The sequence below is a fragment of the Pristiophorus japonicus genome, chromosome 24, assembly GCF_044704955.1.
Source record: "Pristiophorus japonicus isolate sPriJap1 chromosome 24, sPriJap1.hap1, whole genome shotgun sequence".
Taxonomy (NCBI): Eukaryota; Metazoa; Chordata; class Chondrichthyes; family Pristiophoridae; genus Pristiophorus; species Pristiophorus japonicus.
The window spans coordinates 35,840,426-35,865,542 of NC_092000.1; the positions used below are offsets into that span (position 1 = coordinate 35,840,426).

Consider the following 25,117-nt stretch of genomic DNA (forward strand, 5'->3'; position numbering starts at 1 on the left):
CTGACTTGGACCTATCATGTCACCTCTTTCCAAATGCACTGCTATGACATCCTTAATAATTGATTCCATCATTTTACCCACTACCGATGTCAGGCTGACCGGTCTATAATTCCCTGTTATCTCTCTCCCCCCTCTTTTAAAAAGTGGGGTTACATTGGCTACCCTCCACTCCATAGGAACTGATCCAGAGTCAATGGAATGTTGGAAAATGACTGTCAATGCATCCACTATTTCCAAGGCCACCTCCCTCAGTACTCTGGGATGCAGTCCATCAGGCCCTGGGGATTTATCGGCCTTCAATCCCATCAATTTCCCCAACACAATTTCCCGACTAATAAGGATTTCCCTTAGTTCCTCCTCCTTACTAGACCCTCCGACCCCTTTTATATCCGGAAGGTTGTTTGTGTCCTCCTTAGTGAATACCGAACCAAAGTACTTGTTCAATTGGTCTGCCATTTCTTTGTTCCCCGTTGTGACTTCCCCTGATTCTGACTGCAGGGGACCTACGTTTGTCTTTACTAACCTTTTTCTCTTTACATATCTATAGAAACTTTTGCAATCCGCCTTAATGTTCCCTGCAAGCTTCTTCTCGTACTCCATTTTCCCTGCCCTAATCAAACCCTTTGTTCTCCTCTGCTGAGTTCTAAATTTCTCCCAGTCCCTGGATTCGCTGCTATTTCTGGCCAATTTGTATGCCACTTCCTTGGCTTTAATACTATCCCTGATTTCCCTTGATAGCCACGGTTGAGCCACCTTCCCTTTTTTATTTTTACGCCAGACAGGAATGTACAATTGTTGCAGTTCATCCATGTGGTCTCTAAATGTTTGATGCCCTCCCCAACATCACTACTACTGTTTGGAGGTCTGTACACAACTCCCACTAACGTTTTTTGCCCTTTGGTGTTCTGCAGCTCTACCCATATAGATTCCACATCATCCAAGCTAATGTCCTTCCGAACTATTGCCTTAATTTCCTCCTTAACCAGCAATGCTACCCCACCTCCTTTTCCTTTTATTCTATCTTTCCTGAATGTTGAATACCCCTGGATGTTGAGTTCCCAACCCTGATCATCCTGGAGCCACATCTCTGTAATCCCAATCACATCATATTTGTTAACATCTATTTGCACAGTTAATTCATCCACCTTATTGCGGATACTCCTTGCATTAAGACACACAGACTTCAGGCTTGTTTTTTTAACACCCTTTGTCCTTTTAGAATTTTGCTGTACAGTGGCCCTTTTTGTTCTTTGCCTTGGGTTTCTCTGCCCTCCACTTTTCCCTCATCTCCTTTCTGTCTTTTGCTTTTGCCTCCTTTTTGTTTCCTTCTGTCTCCCTGCATTGGTTCCCATCCCCCTGCCATATTAGTTTAACTCCTCCCCAACAGTACTAGCAAACACTCCCCCTAGGACATTGGTTCCGGTCCTGCCCAGGTGCAGACTGTCCGGTTTGTACTGGTCCCACCTCCCCCAGAACCGGTTCCAATGCCCCAGGAATTTGAATCCCTCCCTGCTGCACCACTGCTCAAGCCACGTATTCATCTACGCTATCCTGCGATTCCTACTCTGACTAGCACGTAGCACTGGTGGCAATCCTGAGATTACTACTTTTGAGGTCCTACTTTTTAATCTTCCATTTTAAAACTTTTAAAAATTCATTCATGGGATGTCGGCGTCGTTGGCAAGGCCAGCATTTATTGCCCATCTCTAAGTATCCTTCAGAAAGTGATGGTGCACGTTTTTAGGGCAGCCTTTGTGTTATATTACAAATAATAGAATCATACATTATAGAAAGGCCATTCAGCCCAACGTGCCTGTACCAGCTCTTTGAAAGAGCTCTCTCCCCATAGCCCTGCAAATGTATCCTTTTCAAGTATTTATCCAGTTCCATTTTGAAAGTTATTATTGAATCTGCTTCTATCACCCTGTCAGGCAGTACGTTGCAGATCATCACAATTCGCTACCTTAAAAACTCTCCATGTTATTTTGCCAGTTACTTAAATCTTGGACGCTCCTCCTTTACATTGGCTGAATCAGTAAATCTTCCAAGCCAGGATTGTCAATTGTGTCATCAGCACTCACCTTTTTGCACCGGCGAGTGCTGTTGCTGGAACTCCCTCTCGGAATTAGTTTTACTGCAAATGTTGAGGTGCTATCTGATCGGTAGACATTTTAGGAACAGAAGTTATGATGTGTCTAAAGCCTTCTGATCGGAGGGCTGAGCATTTTGAGGTGTTCAGGAGAATATTTGCTGAGCTACCTGTCCAAACCATTAAGATGGATTGATGGAGTGGGTGGTGTCAAGCCAGGAGTTGGCTTTCTCTGCATCTGGTGATTAATAAAGGGCAACCAGTCGGATTTGTTGAAGGCAAATCCTGTGAATTCTTCGATGAAGTAGCGGAGGGGGTTGATGAGGGTAATGCAGTTGATGTTGTATATATGGAATTCCAAAAGGTGTTTGATAAAGTGCCACATAATCAACTTGTTTGCAAAATTGCCCGTGGAATTAAAGGAGCAATGGCAGTGTGGATTCAAAATTGGCTCAGAGAAGGAAGCAGAGAGTACAGCTGAATGGTTGTTTTCCAGACTGGAGGGAATTATACAGTGGTGTTCCCCAAGGGGTTGGTATTGGGACCACTGCTCTTTTTGATACATATAGACCAGTTAGCCCAACATCTGTGGTTGATAAAATGTTGGAGTCCATTATTAAAGAAGCAGTAGGAGGACATTGGGAAAGGCATAGTTCGGTCAGGCAGAGTCGGCATGGATTTATGAAGGGGAAGTCATGTTTGACAAATTTGCTGGTGTTCTTTGAGGATGTAACGAACAGGGTGGATAAAGGGGAACCAGTGGATGTGGTGTATTTGGACTTGCAGAAGGCATTTGACAAGGTGCCACATAAAAGGCTACTGCACAAGATAAAAGTTCACAGGGTTGGGGGGTAATATATTAGTATGGTTAGAGGATTGGCTAACTAGCAGAAAACAGAGAGTCAGTATAAATGATTCATTCTCAGGTTGGTAACCAGTAACTAGTGGGGTGCTGCAAGGATCAGTGCTGGGACCCCAGCTATTTATAATTTTTATCAACAACTTGGAAGAAGGGACTGAGTGTAACGTAGCCAAGTTTGCTGACGATACAAAGGTGTGAGGAGGGCACAAAAAATTCTGCAAAAGGATCTAGACAGGCTAAGTGAGTGGGCAAAAATTTGGCAGATGGAGTATAATGTTGGAAAGTGTGAGGTCATGCACTTTGGCAGAAAAAAATCAAAGAGTAAGTTATTATTTAAATGGAGAAAGATTGCAAAGTGCTGCAGGACCTGGGGGTACTTGTGCATGAAACACAAAAGAATAGTATGCAGGTACAGCAAGTGATCAGGAAGGCCAATGGAATCTTGGCCTTTATTGCAAAGGGGATGGAGTATAAAAGCAGGGAAGTCTTGCTACAGCTATACAGGGTATTGGTGAGGCCACACCTGGAATACTGCGTGCAGTTTTGGTTTCCATATTTACAAAAGGATATAATTGCTTTGGAGGCAGTTCAGAGAAGGTTCACTAGGTTGATTCCGGAGATGAGGGGGTTGACTTATGAGGAAAGGTTGAGGCCTCTACTCATTGGAATTCAGAAGAATGAGAGGTGATCTTATCGAAACGTATATGATTATGAAGGGGCTCGACAAAGTGGATGCAAAGAGGATGTTTCCACTGATGGGGAAGACTAGAACTAGAGGGCATGATCTTAAATAAGGGGCCACCCATTTAAAACTGAGATGAGGAGGAATTTCTTCTCAGAGGGTTGTAAATCTGTGGAATTCGCTGCCTCAGAGAGTTGTGGAAAGTGGGACATTGAATAAATTTAAGACAGAAATAGATAGTTTCTTCAACGATAAGGGGATAAGGGCTTATGGGGAGCGGGGCAGGGAAGTGGAGCTGATCAGATCAGCCATGATCTTATTGAATGGCGGAGCAGGCTCGAGGGGCCATATGGCCTACTCCTGTTCCTATTTCTTATGTTCTTATATAATAACCACCTGGATTTGGGTCTACAGGACATAATTTCAAAGTTTGCAGCTACACAAAAATTGAAAATATAGTAAACTGAAGAGGATTGTGACAGACTGGTGAAATGGGCAGACACGTGGCAGATGGAATTTAACTGGGAAGTGTGACCTAATGCATTTTGGTAGGAAGGATGAGGAGAGGCAAGATTAACTACATGGTGCAAATGTAAAAGGCGTGCATAAACAGAGATCCCTGGGGGTGTACACTCATAAATCTTTGAAGGTGGCAGAATGAGTAGATAAGGCTTTTTAAAAAAAAATGTATACATGGCATCCTTGGTTTCATAAGCTGAGGCTAAGAGTACAAAAGCAAGGATGTAATGCTGAACTCTATAAAACAGTGGTTAGTCCTTAGCTAAAGTATTGTGTCCAATTCTGGACACCACATTTGCGAAGGATGTCAAGGTCTTGGAGAGGATGCAGAAGAGGTTTACGAGAATGGTACCAGAAATGAGGGACTTCAGTTACTTGGAGAGACTCGAGAAGCTGTTCTTCTCGTAGAGAAGGTTAAGGGAAAATCCAACAGAGGTGCTCTAAATCACAAAAGATGGTGTTAGAGTAAATCAGGGGAATCTGTTTCCACTGGCAGAAGGACTCAAATATAAGGTGATTGGCAAAAGAGCCAGAGGCGAAATGAGAATTTTTTTATGCAGCATGTTGTTGTGATCCAGAGTGCATTGCCTGAAAGGGTGGAGGAACCAGATTCAATAGTAACCTTCAAAAGAGAATTGGAGAAATACATGAAGGGGAAAAATTTGCAGGGCTTTGGCAAATTACAGTACACTGGGAGTCTTCAACATTGACTTCAGAACCCATGAAGTCTCATGGCATCAGATCAAACATGGGCAAGGAGACCTCCTGCTGAGTACCATTTACCGCCCTCTCTCAGCTGATGAATCAGTACTCCTCCACGTTGAACACCACTTGGAAGAAGCACTGAGGGTAGCAAGAGCACAGAATGTACTCTGGGTGGGGACTTCAATGTCCATCACCAAGAGTAGCTCGGTAGTACCACTACTGACCGAGCTGGCCGAGTCATGAAGAGCATAGCTGCCAGACGGCCCTGCGGAAAATGCTGAGAGAACCAATACGAAGGAAACACCTACTTATCCTCCCCAATCTACCTGTCGCAGATGTATCTGTCCATGACAGCATTGGTAGAAATGACCACCGCGCACAGACCCTGTGGAGATGAAGTCCCGTCTTCACACTGAGGACACCCTCCATCGTGTTGTGTGGCACAACCACCGTGCTAAATGGGATAGATTCAGAACAGATCTAGCAGCTCAAAACTGGACATCCATAAGGCATTGTGGGCCATCAGCAGCAGCAGAATTGTAGTCCACCACAATCAGTAACCTTATGGCCCGGCATATTCATCACTCTACCATTACCATCAAGCCAGGAGACCAACCCTGGTTCAATGAGGAGTGTAGAAAAGCATGCCAGGAGCAGCACCAGGCGTACCTAAAAATGAGGTGCCAACCTGGGGAAGCTACAACACAGGACTACATGCATGCTAGAAAGTAGAAGCAGCATGCAATAGACAGAGCTAAGCAATTCCACATCCAACGGATCAGATCAAAGCTCTGCAGTCCTGCCACATCCAGACGTGAATGGTGGTGGTCAATTAAACAACTAACGGGAGGAGGAGGCTCCATGAATATGGTGAACAGCCAGTTGTCATGGTGCATATAGGTACCAACAATATAGGTAAAAAATGGGATGCGGTCCTACAAGCTGAATTTAGGGAGCTAGGAGTTAAATTAAAAAGTAGGACCTCAAAGGTAGTAACCTCAAGATTGCTACCAGTGCCACGTGCTAGTCAGAGTAGAAATAACAGATAATTAAGATGAAAATGTGGCTTGAGGAATGGTGCAAGAGGGAGGGATTCAAATTCTTGGGACATTGCAACCGGTTCTGGGGGAGGTGGGACCAGTACAAACCGGACGGTCTGCACCTGGGCAGGACCAGAACCAATGTCCTAGGGGGAGTGTTTGCTAGTGCTGTTGGGGAGGAATTAAACTAATATGGCAGGGGGATGGGAATCTATGCAGGGAGACAGATGGAAGTAAAATGGGGGCAGAAGCAAAAGGTAGAACGGAGATAAGGAAAAGTGGAGGGCAGAGAAATCAATGGCAAAAATCAAAAAGGGCCACATTACAACATAATTCTAAAAGGAGAAAGAGTGTTTTTAAAAAAAAAAAAACAAGCCGGAAGGCTCTGTGTCTAAATGCGAGGAGCATTTAGTTGTTTAATTTGTGTAAATAAGGTGGATGAATTAACTGCGCTGATAGCTGTTAACGGATATGATGTAATTGGGATTACGGAGACATGGCTCCAGGGTGACCAAGGCTGGGAACTCAACATCCAGGGGTATTCAATATTCAGGAAGGATAGACAGAAAGGAAAAGGAGGTGGGGTAGCGTTGCTGGTTAGAGGAGATTAACGCAATAGTACGGAAGGGCATTTGCTTGGATGATGTGGAATCTGTATGGGTAGAGCTGCGGAACACCAAAGGGCAGAAAACGCTAGTGGGAGTTGTGTACAGACCACCAAAAGTGGTAGTGAAGTTGGGGATGGTATCAAACAGGAAATTAAAGGTACAGCAGTTATCATGGGTGACTTTAATCTACATATAGATTGGGCTAACCAAACTGGTAGCAATACGGTGGAGGAGGTTTTCCTGGAGTGTATAAGGGATGGTTTTCTGGAGCAATATGTCGAGGAACCAACTAGAGAGCAGGCCATCTGACTGGGTCTTGTGTAATGAGAGAGAATTAATTAGCAATCTTGTGCGAGGCCCCTTGGGGAAGAGTGAACATAATATGGCAGAATTCTTTATTAAGGTGGAGAGTGACACAGTTAATTCAGAGACTAAGGTCCTGAACTTAAAGAATGGTAACTTCGATGGTATGAGATGTGAATTGGCTAGGATAGACTGGCGAATGATACTTAAAGGGTTGACGGTGGATAGGCAATGGCAGACATTTAAAGATCACATGGATGAACTTCAACAATTGTACATCCCTGTCTGGCATAAAAATTAAAGGGGGAAAGTGACTCAACCGTGGCTAACGAGGGAAATTAGGGATAGTGTTAAATCCAAAGAAGAAGCATATAAATTGGCCAGAAAAAGCAGCAAACCTGAGGACTGGGAGAAATTTAGAATTCAGCAGAGAGGACAAAGGGTTTAATTAGGAGGGGGAAAATAGAGTATGAGAATAAGCTTGCAGTGAGCTTAAAAACTGACTGCAAAAGCTTCTATAGATATGTGAAGAGAAAATGATTAGTGAAGAGAAATGTAGGTCCGTTGCAGCCAGAATCAGATGAATTTATAATGGGGAACAAAGAAATGGCAGACCAATTGAACAAATACTTTGGTTCTGTCTTCACTAAGGAAGACACAAATAACCTTCTGGAAATACTAGGGGACCAAGGGTATAGCGAGAAGGAGGAACTGAAGGAAATCCTCATTAGTCAGGAAATTGTGTTATGGAAATTGATGGGATTGAAGGCCGATAAATCCCCAGGCCCCATAGCCTGCATCCCAGAGAGTACTTAAGGAAGTGGCCCTAGAAATGGTGGACGCATTGGTGATCATTTTCCAACAGTCTATCGACTCTGGATCAGTTCCTATGGATTGGAGGGTAGCTAATGTAACCCCATTTTTCTTTAAAAAGGAGGGAGAGAGAAAACAGGGAATTAGAGACCGGTTAGCCTGACATCGGTAGTGGGGAAAATGTTGGAATCAATTATTAAAGACGTAATAGCAGCGCATTTGGAAAGCAGTGACAAAATCGGTCCAAGTCAGCATGTATTTATGAAAGGGAAATCATGCTTGACAAATCTTCTAGAATTTTTTGAGGATGTAACTAGTAGAGTGGACATGGGAGAACCAGTGGATGTGGAGTATTTGGACTTTCAAAAGGTCCCACACAAGAGATTGGTGTGCAAAATTAAAGCACATGGTATTGGGGGTAATGTATTGACGTGGATAGAGAACTGGTTGGCAGACAGGAAGCAAAGAGTAGGAATAAACAGGTCCTTTTCAGAATGGCAGGCAGTGACTAGTGGGGTACCGCAAGGTTCAGTGCTGGGCCCTCAGCTATTTACAATATACCTTAATGATTTGGATGAAGGAATTGAATGTAATATCTCCAAGTTTTCAGATGACACTAAGCTGGGTGGCAATGTGAGCTGTGAGGAGGATGCTAAGAGGCTGCAGGGTAACTTGGACAGGTTAGGTGACTGGGAAAATGCATGGCAGATGCAGTATAATATAGATAAATGTGAGGTTATCCACTTTGGTGGCAAAAACAGGGAGGCAGAATATTATCTGAATAGTGACAGATTAGGAAAAGGGGAGTTGCAACGAGACCTGGGTATCATGGTACATCAGTCATTGAAAGTTGGCATGCAGGTACAGCAGGCTGTGAAGAAGGCAAATGGCATGTTGGCCTTCATAGCGAGAGGATTTGACTATAGGAGCAGGGAGGTCTTACTGCAGTTGTACAGGGCCTTGGTGAGGCCACACCTTGAATATTGTGTTCAGTTTTGGTCTCCTAATCTGAGGAAGGACATTCTTGCTATTGAGGGAGTGCAGCAAAGGTTCATCAGACTGATTCCCGGGGTGGCAGGACTGACATATGATGAAAGACTGGATCGACTAGGCTTATATTCACTGGAATTTAGAATAATATGAGGGGATCTCATAGAAACATATAAAATTCTGATTGGACAGGTTAGATGCAGGAAGAATGTTCCCGTTGTTGGGGAAGTCCAGAACCAGGGGTCGCAGTCTAAGGATAAGGGGTAAACCATTTAGGACCGAGATGAGGAGAAACTTTTTCACTCAGCGAATTGTGAATCTGTGCAATTCTCTACCACGGAAAGTTGTTGAGGCCAGTTCATTAGATATATTCAAAAGGGAGTTAGATGTGGCCCTTGTGGCTAAAGGGATCAAGGGGTGTGGAGAGAAGGCATGAATGGGGTACTGAAGGTGCATGATCGGCCACGATCATATTGAATGGTGGTGCAGGTTCGAAGGGCCGAATGCCTACTCCTGCACCTATTTTCTAAGTTTCTATGTTTCAACCTCAATAATGGCAGATCCCAGCATGAGTGCCAAAGGCAAGGCTTGAAGCGTTTGCAACCATCTTCAGCCAGAAGTGCTGAGTGGATGATCCGTCTCGCCGACCTCCCGATGTCCTCACCATCACACAATCCACGTGACATCAAGAAACGGCTGAGCGCACTGGATACAGCAAAGGCTATGGGCCTTGACAACATCCCGGCTGTCATGCTGAAGATCCAGAGTTAGCTGCGTCTCCAGCAAAGTACAGCTACAATACTGGTCTCTACCTGATGGTGGAAAACTGTTCAGGTATGTCCTGTCCACAAATGCAGGACAAATCCAATCCAGCTAATTACCGCCCCATCAGTCTACTCTCAATCATCAACAAAGTGATGGAAGGTGTCGTTGACAGTGCTATCAAGTGGCACTTGCTCACCAATGCTCAGTTTGGGTTCTGCCAGGGCCACTCGGTTCCAGATCTCATTACAGCCTTGGTCCAAACATGGACGAAAGAGCTGAATTCCAGAGGTGAGTTTTTTTTATTCGTTGCTGAGATGTGGGCATTGCTGGCATGGCCAGCATTTATTGCACACCTCAGTCCGGCTGGAGAAGGTGCTCCCACAGTGCTGTTAGAAAGGGAGTTCCAGGATTTTGATCCAATGACGATGAAGGAATTAAGATATATGTCAGGATGGTGTGTGCCTTGGAGGGGCACGTGGAGGTGGTGGTGTTCCCATGCGCCTGCTGCCCTTGACCATCTAGGTGGTAGAGGTTGCGGGTTTGGGAGGTTCTGTCGAAGAAGTCTTGGCGAGTTGCTGCAGTGCATCTTGTAGATGGTACACACTGCAGCCACAGTGCGCTGGTGGTGGAGGGAGTGAATGTTTAAGGTGATGGATGGGGGAGCCCAATCAAGTGGGCTGCTTTGTCCTGGATGGTGTTGAGCTTCTTGAGTGTTGTTGGACCTGCATTCATCCAGGAAAATGGAGAATATTTCATCACACACCTGACTTGTACCTTGTAGATGATAGATGGACTTGGGGAGTGCAACACTTGCCGCAGAATACCCAGCCAGTGCAGCTCTCTCTCAGTACTGGAGCCACAGCTGGAGTACTGTGTGCAGTTCTGGTCACTGCATTACAGGAAAGATGTGATTGCACTGGAAAGGGTGCAGAGGGGATTTACAAGAATGTTGCCTGGTCTGGAGAATTTTGGCTATGAGGAAATATTGGAGATGCTGGGTCTGTTTTCTTTGGAACAGAGGAGGCTGAGGGGAGACCTGATTGAGGTATATAAAATTATGAGGGGTTTGGAGAAAGTCGATAGGAAGGGCCTGTTTCCTTTGACAGAGGGGTCAACAACCAGGGGACATAGATTTAAAGTAATTGGGGTGAGGTTTAGAGGAGATATGAGGGAAATTTTTTTCACCCAGAGGGTGGTGGGGGTCTGGAACTCACTGCCTGAAAGGGTGGTAGAGGCAGAAACCCTCACTACATTTAAAAAGTCTTGGATGTGCACTTAAAGTGCCGTAACTTACAGGGTTACGGACCAAGAGCTGGAAAGTGGGATTAGGCTGGATAGCTCTTGGTCGGCTGGCGCGGACACAATGGGCCGAAATGGCCTCCTTACGTGCTGTAAATTTCTATAATTCGATGATACTGCACTGCAATGTTAACCTGGATTATGTGACCTGTGACTCAGAGCTGAGAGTGCTTCGTACTGAGCCACGGCTGAGTTTAACGTCGGAAGTGCAACATTTGCTACAATTCAATACAAGAATATATACTTAATGTAAAAACTGATCAGGGAAAGTCAGAATGGTTTTGTGAAAGATGGGTCATGTCAATCTAACCAAATAGTTCTTCGGTAGAGTTACGGAATTGAATAATAGAGCAGGATGAACAGATGCCATATGCATTGGTTTTCAGAATAATAAGGTCCTATACAGAGATTACAGTTAAAGTTGAAATTTATGGAATTAGAGAGGTTGTGGTATGGATAGGAAATTGGTTGGAAAGTCAGATGTAAAGAGTTGGGATAAAAGGAACATTCTTATTGGCTGGCAGTTGTGAATGCTGTGCCCATGGGATTGGTGCTAAGAGCCATCTTGTACTGTCTTTCTAGATAGAGACCTGAATTTGGGAATAGACAGGAGTATATTGAAGATTGTGGATGTTTGTAAACTGGAAGATGGAGTGAATTGTGAAAAGAACAGAAAATTGAAGGACGTTGTTCAAATGAGTGGGCAGACCAATGGCAGATGCAGTTTAATGCACCAAATGTGAGTGCAGGTTGGATGCAAGAATGGCAAATGGAATTCATTATAATTGGAGCAAGCACAGTGGGATGTATTTCTGGTGCTTAAAAAGCTAACTTGCCTTGGAAATAGGATCTAAGGAGAGTAATGGGCTTCACTGCAAGTGGTATAGAATATAGAAGTTCTTGTATAGAGTATTGGTCAGGCCTCATCTGGAATATCTGCTCAGTTTTCGCCACTGGTCCTGGGGGAGGAAATATTGGAATTGGAGAAAGGCCAACAACAATTCATAAGGATGATGCCAGGTGCAAAATAATTAAGCTATGATGGGAGACTGAGTAAACTTGGTTAAGGAGCTTAAGGGTAGATCTAACTGAAAATAGTAAAGGGAATGGAGGGAGGAGGGGGGTGGTGAGGGGGGGAGGGAAAGGGGGGGGGGAGGCGAGGGGTGGGCACAGCGCAGCCAGTGTTGGAGCAGTGAATAGCTGACCGTAACTTCAGGATTTCCATGTTGGGATGTGCATGTGCTGCATCGTGAAGTTGCGGTCAGTTTCAAAGGGGTAATAACAGCGAACGCTGTTTGTTTGCAGTCATTGCCCACCACAAATTCCTGGCCATTATGTTTAATTTGAGACAGCCCCACTAATCGTTCATGGCAAGGCCAAGTTTTGCATATGGCACTAAGCAATGCGCCTCCGAGGCGCACAAGTGGATAAGTGAGGCTCTCTCACTCACTTGCACTTGGTATCTATGGGGCCAAAATTGGTGGACTTACCGTCCGCTGCCGCCGAGTTTTCTGGGTGGTCTCCCCTCCGAGCGAGTTTGGTGGAGGCCTCCCGCCGGCGGGGAGGGAAGACCACTGGGGACCACCCGCTTGCGTGCAACGCGCGTAAGTGTCCTCCCGCCCGCCGTGCTACCAGTTTGTTCCGGGCCACGGTCCTCTGCTGCAGCAGGGGGGAGGACAGCCGCGGGGTGGTTGGTCTAACAACGGGAAGTGTGAAGACCAGCAAAAAAAAGGTTCGTTCACTTCTTTTATTTTTTTGCGGCGATTCAGGAGGATGGGGTACCCTGAAGGATTTCTAGTGTTTTGTTTTTTAAATTTTGTGAAAATTTTACATTTCATCAGTTCCCCCCCTCCCTGGGCTCGACTCACTCCTCAGCGGTACTTTGCCGAGGATTGCATTTGCCACCGAGAATGGGAGCTACCGTCCAGATTCAGTACATAAATCCCATTTTTGCTGCCGGGCAGTCTTTCCAAGATTATTGCATGAAACTGCCGCCCAAATTACCGCCAGGATCGCAGCGGTCCTTTGGCCGGCACTTGGGCGGACTTAGCTTCCACCAATTTCGGGCCCCATGTAGCTTTCGAACCATGCTAACGTGTCTTTAAAAATAGATGGATTCGCAAAAAAGATGCAGGAGACATTGGATACTATTGTAGAGTGGGGTGAAGTTGTTACCCATTTTGTTGCATAACATCTTATGTTCTTTTATATATATATATATATTTACTATTCAAAGCTTTTCTAAGGAAATGATGTTCTATGATATTTATGTGACTGATGGGTGCCTGCTCACTTGTTCATTGCTGGCACCTCCTCTGTTGAAAGACATTTTTATTTAAATACTTTATATTCAGGATCCTGTATTTGCAGCTTAAACGTTGCCCCATATAGCAGTGAGGGATCGTGGATTTGCCATTCCTGTGTGGAGATTTTCAGAAAGTAGCTAAAGGGATTACAATGATTGCAGAAGGCTGTTTGGATGATCTTCGTTCATCACCATCGAGAAAGACCTTAAAGTCCCTCATTCTGCATCCAAATGGTTCTTAAACAATTCCAAGCTTTTCACTTCCAGTTCCCTTTCCTGGATTCCATTCCATGCTTTAATCTCTCTTTGAAGAAGAATTTCCTAACATCTTCCCTAAATTTGTCTTTTACTGTTTTGTACTTGACTCTCCTTGCCTTAATGAAATGTTCTGGTTGTTTGCTCATTATTAGGCACAGTGTCCAGTGAGGAAGGTAAGACCGTCAGCTGTGACGTGTCAGAGTGGGGTTGGACAGTGATTGTGGAGCGGTCTGCTCTTGCTCTCACCTGAAGAAGTTTTCGCAGCACAAGATCCAATGGGGGGAAAACATTTTGGATTAGGGTTAATCACAGCCACTGCTGAGAAAAGTTGCAGCAGTGGCTGTGATTATTAATCTGTGAAGACGAGAGACTTCCCGCAGTCTGTGCATGTGCTGTCGGGAGGAGGGAGTTGATGGACCAAGCGGTTTCTTGGTCCAGTCTGTCTTTCTTCCAAATTAGGCGCTGTGTTTTTTAAAAACAAAAAGGATCCCACAAGGGAGAAAGGTACCCTACGTAAAAAGGTCTTCGATGTTTCATCTGGTGATTGGCTTGTAGTTTAACACAGGCAGTGCCGCCTATCTTTGTCACCGGAGTAATCTGTGATATTTCACTGCTCACACTAGAACAAGGAGGAGGTTATGGCCGTGCGGTTTCGGGAAGCAGACAGCATTGCTGCCATCGCTGAACTTCGCCAGCGCATTGCTGAACTGGAAATCCAGGTACAAACCATTGCATCCTTGTGTTGTGTCATTCAGGTAATCTGTTACTTGTTGTCTTATGGCCGCATCATGTTACTTGTTGTCTTGTGGTCACTGTCCCCGGCATATACTCCAATAATAGACATGCTGTACCACTCCCTATCTTCCATCACTCTGCCCTTGCTCCACACGAGTCAGTCGCTGAATTTGCATCAGTCTGTTGTGGTTGTCATAGTTGTTCTCCCTTGCTATGATTTCCAATCACTTTCTATATATCTGACAGCACTTGCACCATTCTGCCCTGAGTTACAAGTGTAGTTGCACGATAAAAGAACGGCAATGGTTTTGCAAAGGGTAACGCACACTTCAGGTACTTCTATTCTCCTTCTCCCCACCTGCTTTCTAACATTTAATAACTTAAGTTTAAAAGTCTCTGACATAGTATTGATGCTCGTTTTTAGCTCTCCAAGGACAATTGATTTGTTTGCTGGTATCTATCAAGGTACAATTGTATATTGCAATGCTTGTTTTTTAGTTAAGAGATTGAGAACCTCCGCAGTGAATCAGTGGGGTGGGTCCCAATGGGGGGCAGCAGTGGGTGCTGGTGGGGGTTGGGGGTCCTTATTTCACCACCACAAAGGATAAGCAATTCATGAGGTGATTGAACTTGAAAGTTTAAGGGACTGTTTACCGCCATTGAACAACTGGATCAATTAATTGGTATCTATAGAATGGCCGCTATGTTCAGGAGGAAGATCAGGCTGGTGGTTATCTTAACTTTTCAGCACTAAATTACAACCTTTTTTTTTTAACACACCATATTCAGTGAAAGAGTAAATTTGGTACCAGGTTGTCACCCCGATCTGAACATAGCGTTCCTGGCAGGGAGTTCCTGTGTCTATATTATTGGAGCTTCTCTCCATTGTCAGACTCGATAGAGCACAGCTCAATGCCAATATTGGGACTGATACATGAGCCCAACAGTAAGTGACTTGTAATGTGTGATGTCTTGGAAGGCTGAGAAGAAATCAATATCCCTTGGTGTTGTAGAAGCATCCAGCTTAAGCCACATGATTACTCCATCCAAGTGCTTCACTTTGTGCTCCATCAACAGACTCTGTGTTCTGTGACACTGGATCCGTTCAGACGCTGTGTTCCATGACACTCCGTCCTTTCAGAACCTGTCTTCTACAACATTTAATTTAACAACATTTATGTAGCAGCTTTAACGTGAAAAAACTTCCAGAGGAAGAGAGGAATGGACAGGAGCTGTTGTGGGGAAGTGGAGCTGAGAGAGTTCCAGAGAGTAGGGCTGAGCTGGCTGGAAACTGTTGTAATGTGTGGCAGGGCAAGGCTTTGGAGAGATTTGTAGGTGAGGATGAAGATTTTTAATGCGATGCTTTGGAACACGGAGTCAGTAAAGGAAGAGATGATGGATGAGCACGACCTGCTCAGATTTCGACAAGTTGGAATGCAGGTCCATGAATAGAGTGTTAGGAAATCAAATCTGGAGGTGGCAACAGAATGGGTAAGGGCTTCAGTAGCGGTAGGGTGTAGCTGGGTGATATGAAGGCACGAGTAAGCTTTGAGTTGAACAAGATACTGATGTTCAGGTTATGCTTGAGCAAACGGCCAAGGAGGGAGAGCAATCAATGGCAAAGTTTTTGACGAGGTCTAAGAACAAAGGCTTTGGTTTTCCTGACATTCAATCAGTACAAATTCTGACCCATTATGGCTCAATACAGGCAGTCTGACTGTGTGCAGGTGGTCACTGGTGCAGAGATAGAGCTGATTGTCATCAGCACGCATGAAATTTGACCAGGTACCTATGGATGATGTCGCCAAAGAGCAACTTGTTAACGAGAAAGAGGAAGGGCCAAGGATTGATCCTTGGGGAGTTCCGGAGGTTGGTCGCACTGGGAAGAGAAGCCATTGCTCAAGGTGCACTGGCTGCATAAGGACAGGTAGGAGATAGAACCACAGAGCTGGACCTTAGAGGAGAGATGATGGAATATCTCAAGAGGGTTGTGCAGCGCTTTGGTCAGACCGCATCAGGAGTACTGCATTCCGTTGTGGGCACTGCACCTCAGGAGAGGGGTACAGCACAGATTCACCAGAATGACACCAGCAGTTAAATTAACAGTACAGGTTGCACACATTTGGATTGTATTATGATGAGTTTAGAAAGTTGAAGACTGATCTAATTGAGGCCTTTCATAAAGGGATTCAATAGGTTATATGCAGAGAAACTATTTCCTCAGGTGGGGAAATCCAGAACAAGGGCCACAATCTTAAAATTGGTGCGAGGTCATTTACAAGTGAAGAGAGGCACCAGGAGAGGAGTGAAAATCTGAAACTCTTCCAACAAAGTGTGCTGGATGCTGCGCCAGTTGACATTTTCAGGACAGATTGATTTTCTGTTAATAAAAATAAAAGACTTGCATTTCTATAGCGCCTTTAATGACCTCAGGATGTCCCAAAGCGCTTTACAGCCAATGAAGTACTTTTGAAGTGTAGTCATTGTTGTAATGTAGGAAACGCGGCAGCCAATTTGCGCACAGCAAGCTCCCACAAACATGTGATAATGGCCAGATCATCTGTTTTTGTGATTGATTGACAGTTAAATATTGGCCCGGACACCAGGGATAACTCCCCTGCTCTTCTAAATAGTGCCATGGGATTTTTTACATCCACCTGAGAGCAGACGGGGCCTTGGTTTAAGGTCTCATCCGAAAGACGGCATCTCCAACAGTGCAGCTTTCCCTTAGTACTGCACTGGAGTGTCAGCTAGATATTTGTGCTTAAGTCTCTGGAGTCTGGAGTGGAACTTGAACTCATAACTATTTCACTCGGGTGAGAGTGCTGCCCACTGAGCCACAGCTGACACACTAAAGCAGCGCCTGTGTGAACCCTGGACACTCTCATTCATTAAAAGTCTGATGCTCTACCAACTGAGCTAGGTAAGGGTATCCAGGGAAATGGAGGAAAGGCAGGTAAATGGACTTGAGCTATAGGTCGGCCATGATCTAATTGAATGGTGGAACAAGCTCGAGGTGCTGAATGGCCTACTCTGATTCCTATCTTGTGTTCCTGTAATAGTATAGCACACAAGGAGACCATTTAGCCATGTGCTGGATTTCTGAAAGCGCTATTCGCTTCATTCCATTCTGTCTGTCCTCTCAGGTGAATGTAAAAGATCACATGTGTAAGGGGCGGGTGCTTGGGGTGTGGTGTGGTCTCGATGAGGGGGTCAGGTTCCCTTCTGACCAACTTGAACGGTTTTATTTGGATTTATTTGGGGGGTGTGACAAAAGTGCAGAGGACACTGATTTGATGCAAAGAACTTGAGTTTTATTGCAGTCAAAGTAATACAGGCTTATTACTCTCGTAAGAAAATACACGGCCAAACTTACAATCACTCTAATAAAGAACAATACAAGGAAAGGTACAAGGTCAAACTTATAATCACTCTAATAAAGTACCATACACTACACATTCAAAGGGGGTTGCAGTAAAATTATACCTCCCACCTCCCAATTCTAGCTAGGTTAGACTCCAGGGCCAGGGACTTATGCTTACCAATCCTTTTGATAGTTAATGGTAGATGGTGATGTTCTTCCTTCCTTCAGGACTTCAAGACTTCGAGGCTGGAGAAGTTAATTTTACAACTGTTGCGTTGGTTTCTCTCCTTGTCTTGATGAGGTAGTAGCAACCACCTCTCTCCCCCACTAACCTCTGTTGAAAACAGGGGCCAGTTATACGATTTCAGTGTTCTAATCTTGCCGCCCAATCTGTTCACAATCCTTTGTATAATTTTGGCGGGCTTGGTTCTTCTTTGTAATATTTTGTCGGGCTCGTTAAAGTTGATATGTCTTGGGTGGGTTGATCTTCGAAAAACTGTTTCCTGATGGAAATATTAGTTTGGTAATTGCAATGTCCTTATGTGCTTAATCTTTCGCATACAGGCTGGATTGGGCCTCTTTGTGATGTATATGCTGAAAATGGTTTGTCCAGACCCATGTTGATGGGGAGCTATCTCTGGGTGATACTGTGATGGTAATGTCTCTTGTGGAGGAAGATTTCCAAATACTCATTCTTCCAGACAGGTTACCTAATTCCTCACACCCAGACAGTTCCAATAATCAAGTGGGCTTCCTTTGTTCTCTGAGTCCGTCCACAGGCTTGAATTTGTCTTGTAAAACTTCATAACTCTATTAAAGTTCGTAGTTTCTTCCATAAGCACTTTAGAGTTCCAGTAAACATTTCGGTAGATAGTCCCAAGTTAAATTTCCTTTCGAATGAGCCCAAACACGGGGGGGTGGTTCTGGTGAATTTTGCTCTCTGCAGTCCCCCTGTTGACACTCTACACTAGTGTCAATCAAGGTAAGCAAAATTCCTGCTCAAGAGAGTCAACCTTCCCTGCATTTATACTAGCTAAACATTACCCTGCATCCCCCGTTGAAATGCAATGCAATTTACAGGCGAATACAGTAGTTACAGTTCGGTTATAACATAGAGGAGGTATGATGTCCCTCTTTTACTTGGTTTTCACAGTAAAATGACGGTACACAGTCATACACAACTTTAAATAAAGTAAAATGAAAACACATAGTAACACATTCTCAAGTAACATTAAAGGTCCATAGTCAAACACATATTCAGGTTCAGTAAAATAAAGGTACATAGTCAAAACATTTAAGTAACACTCTGACAACACTCGCGATGTTGCGGTTTACAGCAGGTAAAATCAAACACAAATTAAACATGGTAGTATGGTGTCACCCATCCCTGCGCGATTACCAAGTTCGGCCAAGGAGCATATAGCACCCTTTGGTGCCTGACCTGACGGCCTCTGCGTTTCACTCGGCAAGTGAGACACCATAAGTAAAGTATAATCGCGAGTTGACAAATAACTAAAGTGTGGGAAGCGATTCGGATCCAGACTGGGACCTCTGTATTTCTGAAAACGTCTCACCAAGGCGGAATGGTGATCTCAAGAATCTTTTTCCCTATCTGTTCTCTGTTCGGTTTTCTGTTCTAGAGTATAGAAGTGTTTTTGTGAGATGATTACAGCTTTTAGCAGAGCGGTAAGATGTTTGGGTAGAGGGGGAATTACATAGCCAAAATGTACAACATAATCCTGCAGGTTTGTAATGTTTTCTCTCACAGTGAGGTGGACAGTGGTGGGTTCAGGAATGGGGACAATCTGTTCCTGGGCCACTTGAACTGATGCTTCAAGTTTGAAGCAAAAACTGCTGTCACTGAGCGGACACCAGAAGTGTCCATGTTGGTAGTGGGGCGACTGGTGGTGACACTAGGGGCTCAAGTTTCCACATGATTCGCGCCTGATTTTTAGGAGCAACTGGTGGAGAACGGACTATTTTAGAAATCGCAATTCTCCACATTTTTTTTTCTGCAGTTCGAGTCAGGTAGAACAGTTCTAGTTTAGAACAGAATTTTTTCTTCAAAAGGGGTCGTGTCCGGCCACTGACACCTGATTTGAAAGTTTCCACAGTGAAAACGTACTCCAAACTAAAGTAGAATGGAGCCAGTGAAGATTTTTGTAGAACTGAAAAAACCTGTTCTACACATTAAAAAATCAGGCGCAGGTTACAAATTAGGCGTCCAGAACGAGGTGTGGGGGAGGGGGGAAGGGAACTCATTAAATTCGACAATAAATCCTTATTTATACTTCTACAAATATTATACAAATAAATCCAACCTGAATAAACATTTATAAGCCAAGAAAAGATTAAATAAACCATCTTCCTACCTGTGAAAGTGCTTCAGCCAGGGAGAATTCTGCAGCTGTTCGTGCCGCAGAGGGAGAGACGGACGGAGGGAGGGAGGGATGGGAGCGCGGGGGGGGGGGGGGGGGGGGGCGGGAGCGGTGTCGGGTCTGGTCGGCGGGGGGTAGCAGGAGCTGGCCGTGGGAGGAGCCTTATCCACGCAGCCCCAGTGAGGCCATTCAGCCAGGGCTAGGGGCTGCGTGCTTCGGGCCCCCCCCCCCCCCCCCAACAGCTCGTGCTGGCTGCGCCGAGGGCCAGAGGACCTGTAAGTAGGTGGAGAATACCGAGGCTTTTTTAGGCGCGAAAAACGGGCGCCCAGCTCGGAGGGGCGCCCGTTTTTTTTCTTGTGGAAACTTGGGCCCAATATGTCCCACCCCCTATGTATGCAACCTGTGGAGGGACAAGGTCTTGTGTCATTACATCCACGGTGCAGTTAATAGGCTGTGCGCCAGCAGCTTTAAACCCACACTGTGACTTTGAATGGGCACTCGAGTACTGAGGACACTATTACGTGTGCACCCCGGCTCTGGCACCCGGAGAGGTCAGTACCCGTTACAGCGTGTTCCCACTTTATGACATAGGGTGGGACCACTGCAAATCGAATGTGGGCACCTCCCTGAATAACTCCAATGTTTTCCACCCGGTATACCGGTGCGGGTCGGGCTGTCCCACCCATGACCGGCATCCTTAGTACTATCCCCATGATGGTGTGATTAGATTTCCCACAGTCTACTGGGACAAGGTAGGCTTCAGAGGCTAGGCGGAGCTGGCAGGGGCTTAGTGAATTACTATACAGGTGGAGGGCTGCGAGGTGCTTGTTCCTGATCCAGGAGGGAACTAAACCTTGTTTTAAATCCTCCAGGTTGTTGCGGCCCTCGCCCAACAACCATGCCCCATACAGCACGCACACCTCGTTCTGTGCAGCCTGGTCCGAAGCGTTTCTATCCTCTCGTATGAGTGCATTCACTGTCTGTGCATGTTTTTCCAGCTCGGCCACTACTTTTAAATGGACAATCATAGCCTGGTCCTCGTGTAGTTCTGATCCTACTATGGTGTTCTCCTGTTTCAGGATTTTTCTCAATTGGGTCTTTAAATTGTTTATCTGTGTTTGCAGCTCTATGTCATCTAGGCTATTTATCACTGAGGAAGCTGTGTTGTAGGTAGTGAAAATGTCGTTTATGATTCCCCTTCTAGGTCTCCCTGAGCTCATGGTGTCCCTAGCGTTTAGGGTTTATAGATCTGCTTTGTCTACATTTCCAAAGTCTAACTCATAAAATTTCTTGAACATTTCTCTTAAGTAGGGCCTGGTATAGCAGCTCTGTTTCCTTCGGAAAGGTTTAATGGGCCCAAGTTTCCACATGATTTGTGCCTGATTTTTAGGAGCAACTGGTGGAGAACGGACTATCTTAGAAATCGCAATACTCCACATTTTTTTTTCTGCAGTTCTAGTCAGGTAGAACAGTTCCACTTTGGAACAGAATTTTTTCTTCAAAAGGGGTCGTGTCCGGCCACTGACGCCTGATTTGAAAGTTTCCACAGTGAAAACGTACTCCAAACTAACTTAGAATGGAGCAAGTGAAGATTTTTGTAGAACTGAAAAAAACCTGTTCTACACATTAAAAAATCAGGCGCAGGTTACAAATTAGGTGTCCAGAACGAGGTTGGGGGGAAGGGAAGTCATTAAATTCTACAATAAATCCTTATTTATACTTCTACAAATATTATACAAATAAATCCAACCTGAATAAAAATTTATAAGCAAAGAAAAGATTAAATAAACCATCTTCCTACCTGTGTGAAAGTGCTTCAGCCAGGGAGAATGCTGCAGCAAGCCTCACAAAACGAGGCAGCCGTTCCCGAACGCGGGGGCGGGTGGGGGGGTGGGTGAAGGGAGGAAGCTGTTCCAAACGGAGGGAGGGAGAGAACCGACCGCCGACTGAATCGCAGGGGTGGGGGTGAGGAAGCCGTTCCAGACGCCGGGCGGGAGGGAGGGAACTGACCGACCAACCGAACGCAGGGGGGGGGAGGGGGGTGGGAGGAAGCCATTCTAGACGGAGGGAGGGAGGGAACCGACTGACCGAACGCAGGGGGGGGGGGAGGAGGAAGCCGTTCCAGACGGCGGGAGGGAGGGAGGGAAGGAGACAGAAGGCTGCAGGAAGCCTCAGAAATTGAGGAGCCATTTCCCGACGGCAAACGGGGGAGGTTGACGGGAAACGGCTGCCTCAACTTTCTGAGGCTTCCTGCAGCCTTCTCAGTGCTGATGTGCTGATGGCAATGTGCTTTTATTAAAAAATGTTCAAAAACTAAACAGCTACAAAGAACTACAAAAATGGCCGAGTGCCAATGTTTCCTTCACTGCGCGTGCGCGAACGCTCCAACGCGCACGCGCAGCGTTGCCGGCAGGAAAGAAACTAATTTAAATAGTACCCGCCCCCTCCCACTTACAAAATCGGCGCGAGTGTAGGCTCTGCCCCCCTGGGCACCGTGCCATACAGACAAGGAGCTGCAGGGCGCTCCAGAATCGCGCTGTTTTAGGCACGAAAAACGGGCGCTCAGCTCGGAGGGGCGCCCGTTTTTTATCGTGTGGAAACTTGGGCCCATAATTACTGAAGTTACTGCATAATGTACCCCCTGATATAATATCTTTTCGGTCAGTCCCAATACTAATCCGTTCCCAGATCCCTTGGTGCTGGTAGGACACCTTTCTATTACTCTGCGTATTGGCGGGGTTGTGGGCAGGGGTTTCTTAATGTGTGCTCTTAGTTCGGTGGTATTAATTGGGAGTGGGAGTGTGAGACCACACACCCGTGTAGGCTAGAATCACACCCCATCCCTTCCCCTTCAACTTGCCATTGCCTGGCAAAGGTGATCGATATGCCTGCGGGACAAATACTCTCTGATCCCCACATGCAAACATAAATTCCTTGTTCGGATTCCCAGCATTTGTCCCAACACACTTTTACTCCTCCCCGTGTCCCCGTGATGGTGCGGTACGTATCATTACCGAGTCTTTCCCAGTCCGATTCCTGGTCCCATGCATCCTTGCTGAGTTTTCTGAGCCACCACCATCTTCCCAGGGGACTGTTCCCTTTGCAAGTCAAACACACACGCTTTCCCTCTGTAACTCTGACTCGGGAGCGATGATCCGTATCCGGGGGCATGGAACTGAGGCCTCCCCGTAGGTAAAACCTTCCTGACTGGAGTAGCGGGTAGAATTAGATCCCAGCCACCCTGGCCACCTTCCCTCGTGGGCGTAAACGGCGAGTTCTTCCACGTCTCGGGGGCCACCCCCGGCGGTTACGATCGGTGCTCTTCCTCCTGAACACCCGTAAATGAGGGATTCTTCCACGTCTCCTCGGTCGCTGCTGCTCATCCTTATCAGGGCGAGCAGGAACAGGATCCTTCTCATGCTGCTCTCTTTCCTGTAGGGGCACATAAAACAGATTGTCTGGCCCTGAGAAAGTTCTCTGGCTGACAAAGGTGACAGAGTTCCAAGTTGGGCGCAAAGCTATCCCTGCCTTCCCTGCTGTCCCCATCCTGCTGCTATGTGTCCTGAGTTGTACGGATCCCAGAGCTTTTCCCGTGCGGGCCCCCTGCTTGGCTAGCATGTTAGCCAGCTGGTTTCCCTCGCTATGGGGTTCTGTGGTGGAATGTGCCTTCACCTTATGTATGTAGATATACCTTTCCTCCCCTACGGTTTTCATGACCCTTTCCAGTAGGGGCTCAATTGCTAGGGGGTCTCCCGTCTGCGGATGTGTATCTGCGGTGGGACCAAATAGCCAGGTACTCCGTACACGAATTGCATGTGAACATATACTGTCCGAGCAACTCGTGTATGGGGTAGGGAATTCTTCGAGATGTGTGACTCCATACACCACCGCAGACAGTTCAGCATGCTGGGCGCTCATAGTACTGGGGAGTTTAATCGCCAGGGCAATGCCTGCCTCGGGGTCATAAACTCCGCAGCCTGTGAGTCGTTCACCTGCAGGTACCGTGCTTGAACCGTCCACATCGCTCTCTCGGCCTGTGGGGTGTAACCCAGCCCGAAAACCTATGTTAATTTCCCATACCCCTTCTGTGGAACACCAGTGCGCTGTCCCTGGATAAATCATGTTGGCTGCAAGTCTTGGCTCACAGAGACCCTTTACCCATAGGTCCATTTGAGAGAGGAGCAGGTTCCAGCAAGCAATGCGGGCACTGCTCACTGTCCCGTCCTTGATCCTCCCGTCCAGGAGCATTTGGGTGGGCGTATGGTGGGTAAGGAGTGTGATAGGGGACCCCCCTGTGAAGATCAGTGATCTTTTCACAGCCCAGTGAGTGGCTAGGAGATGCCTCTCACAGTTAGAGTATCCCTTCTCCACGTCCGTGAGTATCCTGGAGGAGTAGACCACTGGTCTCAGCCGACCGTGCCGCTCTTAGAGCAGTACTGCACTCAGGTTGTCCCTACTGGCTGCTGCCTCCAGGAAAAACTCTTTACCCCATCTATGGCCCCCAGAGCTGGCGCGGTCTGCAGGTCTTTCGTGAGTTGGATAAATGCTGCCTCGCGATCTTTGTCCCATTCCCACTCCACTCCTTTGTGTCGGAGTCGGAGCAGAGGGGCTGCTGTAGCTGCATAATCCTCAATGAAATCTCTGCAGTACCCAGTCAGCCTAGAAAAGATCTTACTCCTGTCACTGTGTTGGGGGCCGGTAACTTCTGCACTGCTTCCCTTCTAGCTTTGTCAATGGCTCTTTCCCCAGCGCGCACAGCCAGTCTCAGGAGTTTTACTTCCTTCAGGCCGATCGGTGCCGCCTTGGGGTTTACTTTAAATCCCTCCTCTTTCAGCAGTGAGCCATGCTCTTCCCCCTCATCGGTGAACAGGAGCAGGTCATCTACCTCTCTTTCCCACTAACCTCTGTTGAAAACAGGGGCAGTTATACGATTTCAGTGTTCTAATCTTGCCGCCCAATCTGTTCACAATCCTTTGTATAATTTTGGCGGACTTGGTGGTTCTTTGTAATATTTTGTCGGGCTCGTTAAAGTTGATATGTTTTGCGTGGGTTGATCTTCGAAAAACTGTTTCCTGATGGAAATATTAGTTTGGTAATTGCAATGTCCTTTTGTGCTTAGTCTTTTGCATACAGGCTGGCTTGGGCCTCTTTGTGATGTATATGCTGAAAATGGTTTGTCCAGACCCATGTTGATGGGGAGCTATCTCTGGGTGATACTATGATGGTAATGTCTCTTGTGGAGGAAGATTTCTAAATACTCATTCTTCCAGACAGGATACCTCATTCCTCACAACCAGACAGTTCCAATAATCAAGTGGGCTTCCTTTGTTCTTTAGGTCCGCCTACAAGCTTGAATTTGTCTTGTAAAACTTCATAACTCTTATTAAAGTTCGTAGTTTCTT

At 46.1% G+C, this 25,117-nt stretch overlaps 1 protein-coding gene across 7 annotated transcripts in view; it reads left to right on the plus strand.

The window, feature by feature from the left end:
• LOC139238000 (EVI5-like protein) overlaps window positions 1-25,117 on the plus strand; it is a 425,899-nt gene that overhangs the window by 252,910 nt on the left and 147,872 nt on the right. For all 7 annotated transcript variants that reach the window (XM_070867399.1, XM_070867393.1, XM_070867395.1 and 4 more), the window contains one exon: window positions 13,862-13,957. In XM_070867399.1, the coding sequence (XP_070723500.1) occupies window positions 13,862-13,957 (96 nt within the window). The remainder of the gene's footprint in view (window positions 1-13,861; window positions 13,958-25,117) is intronic.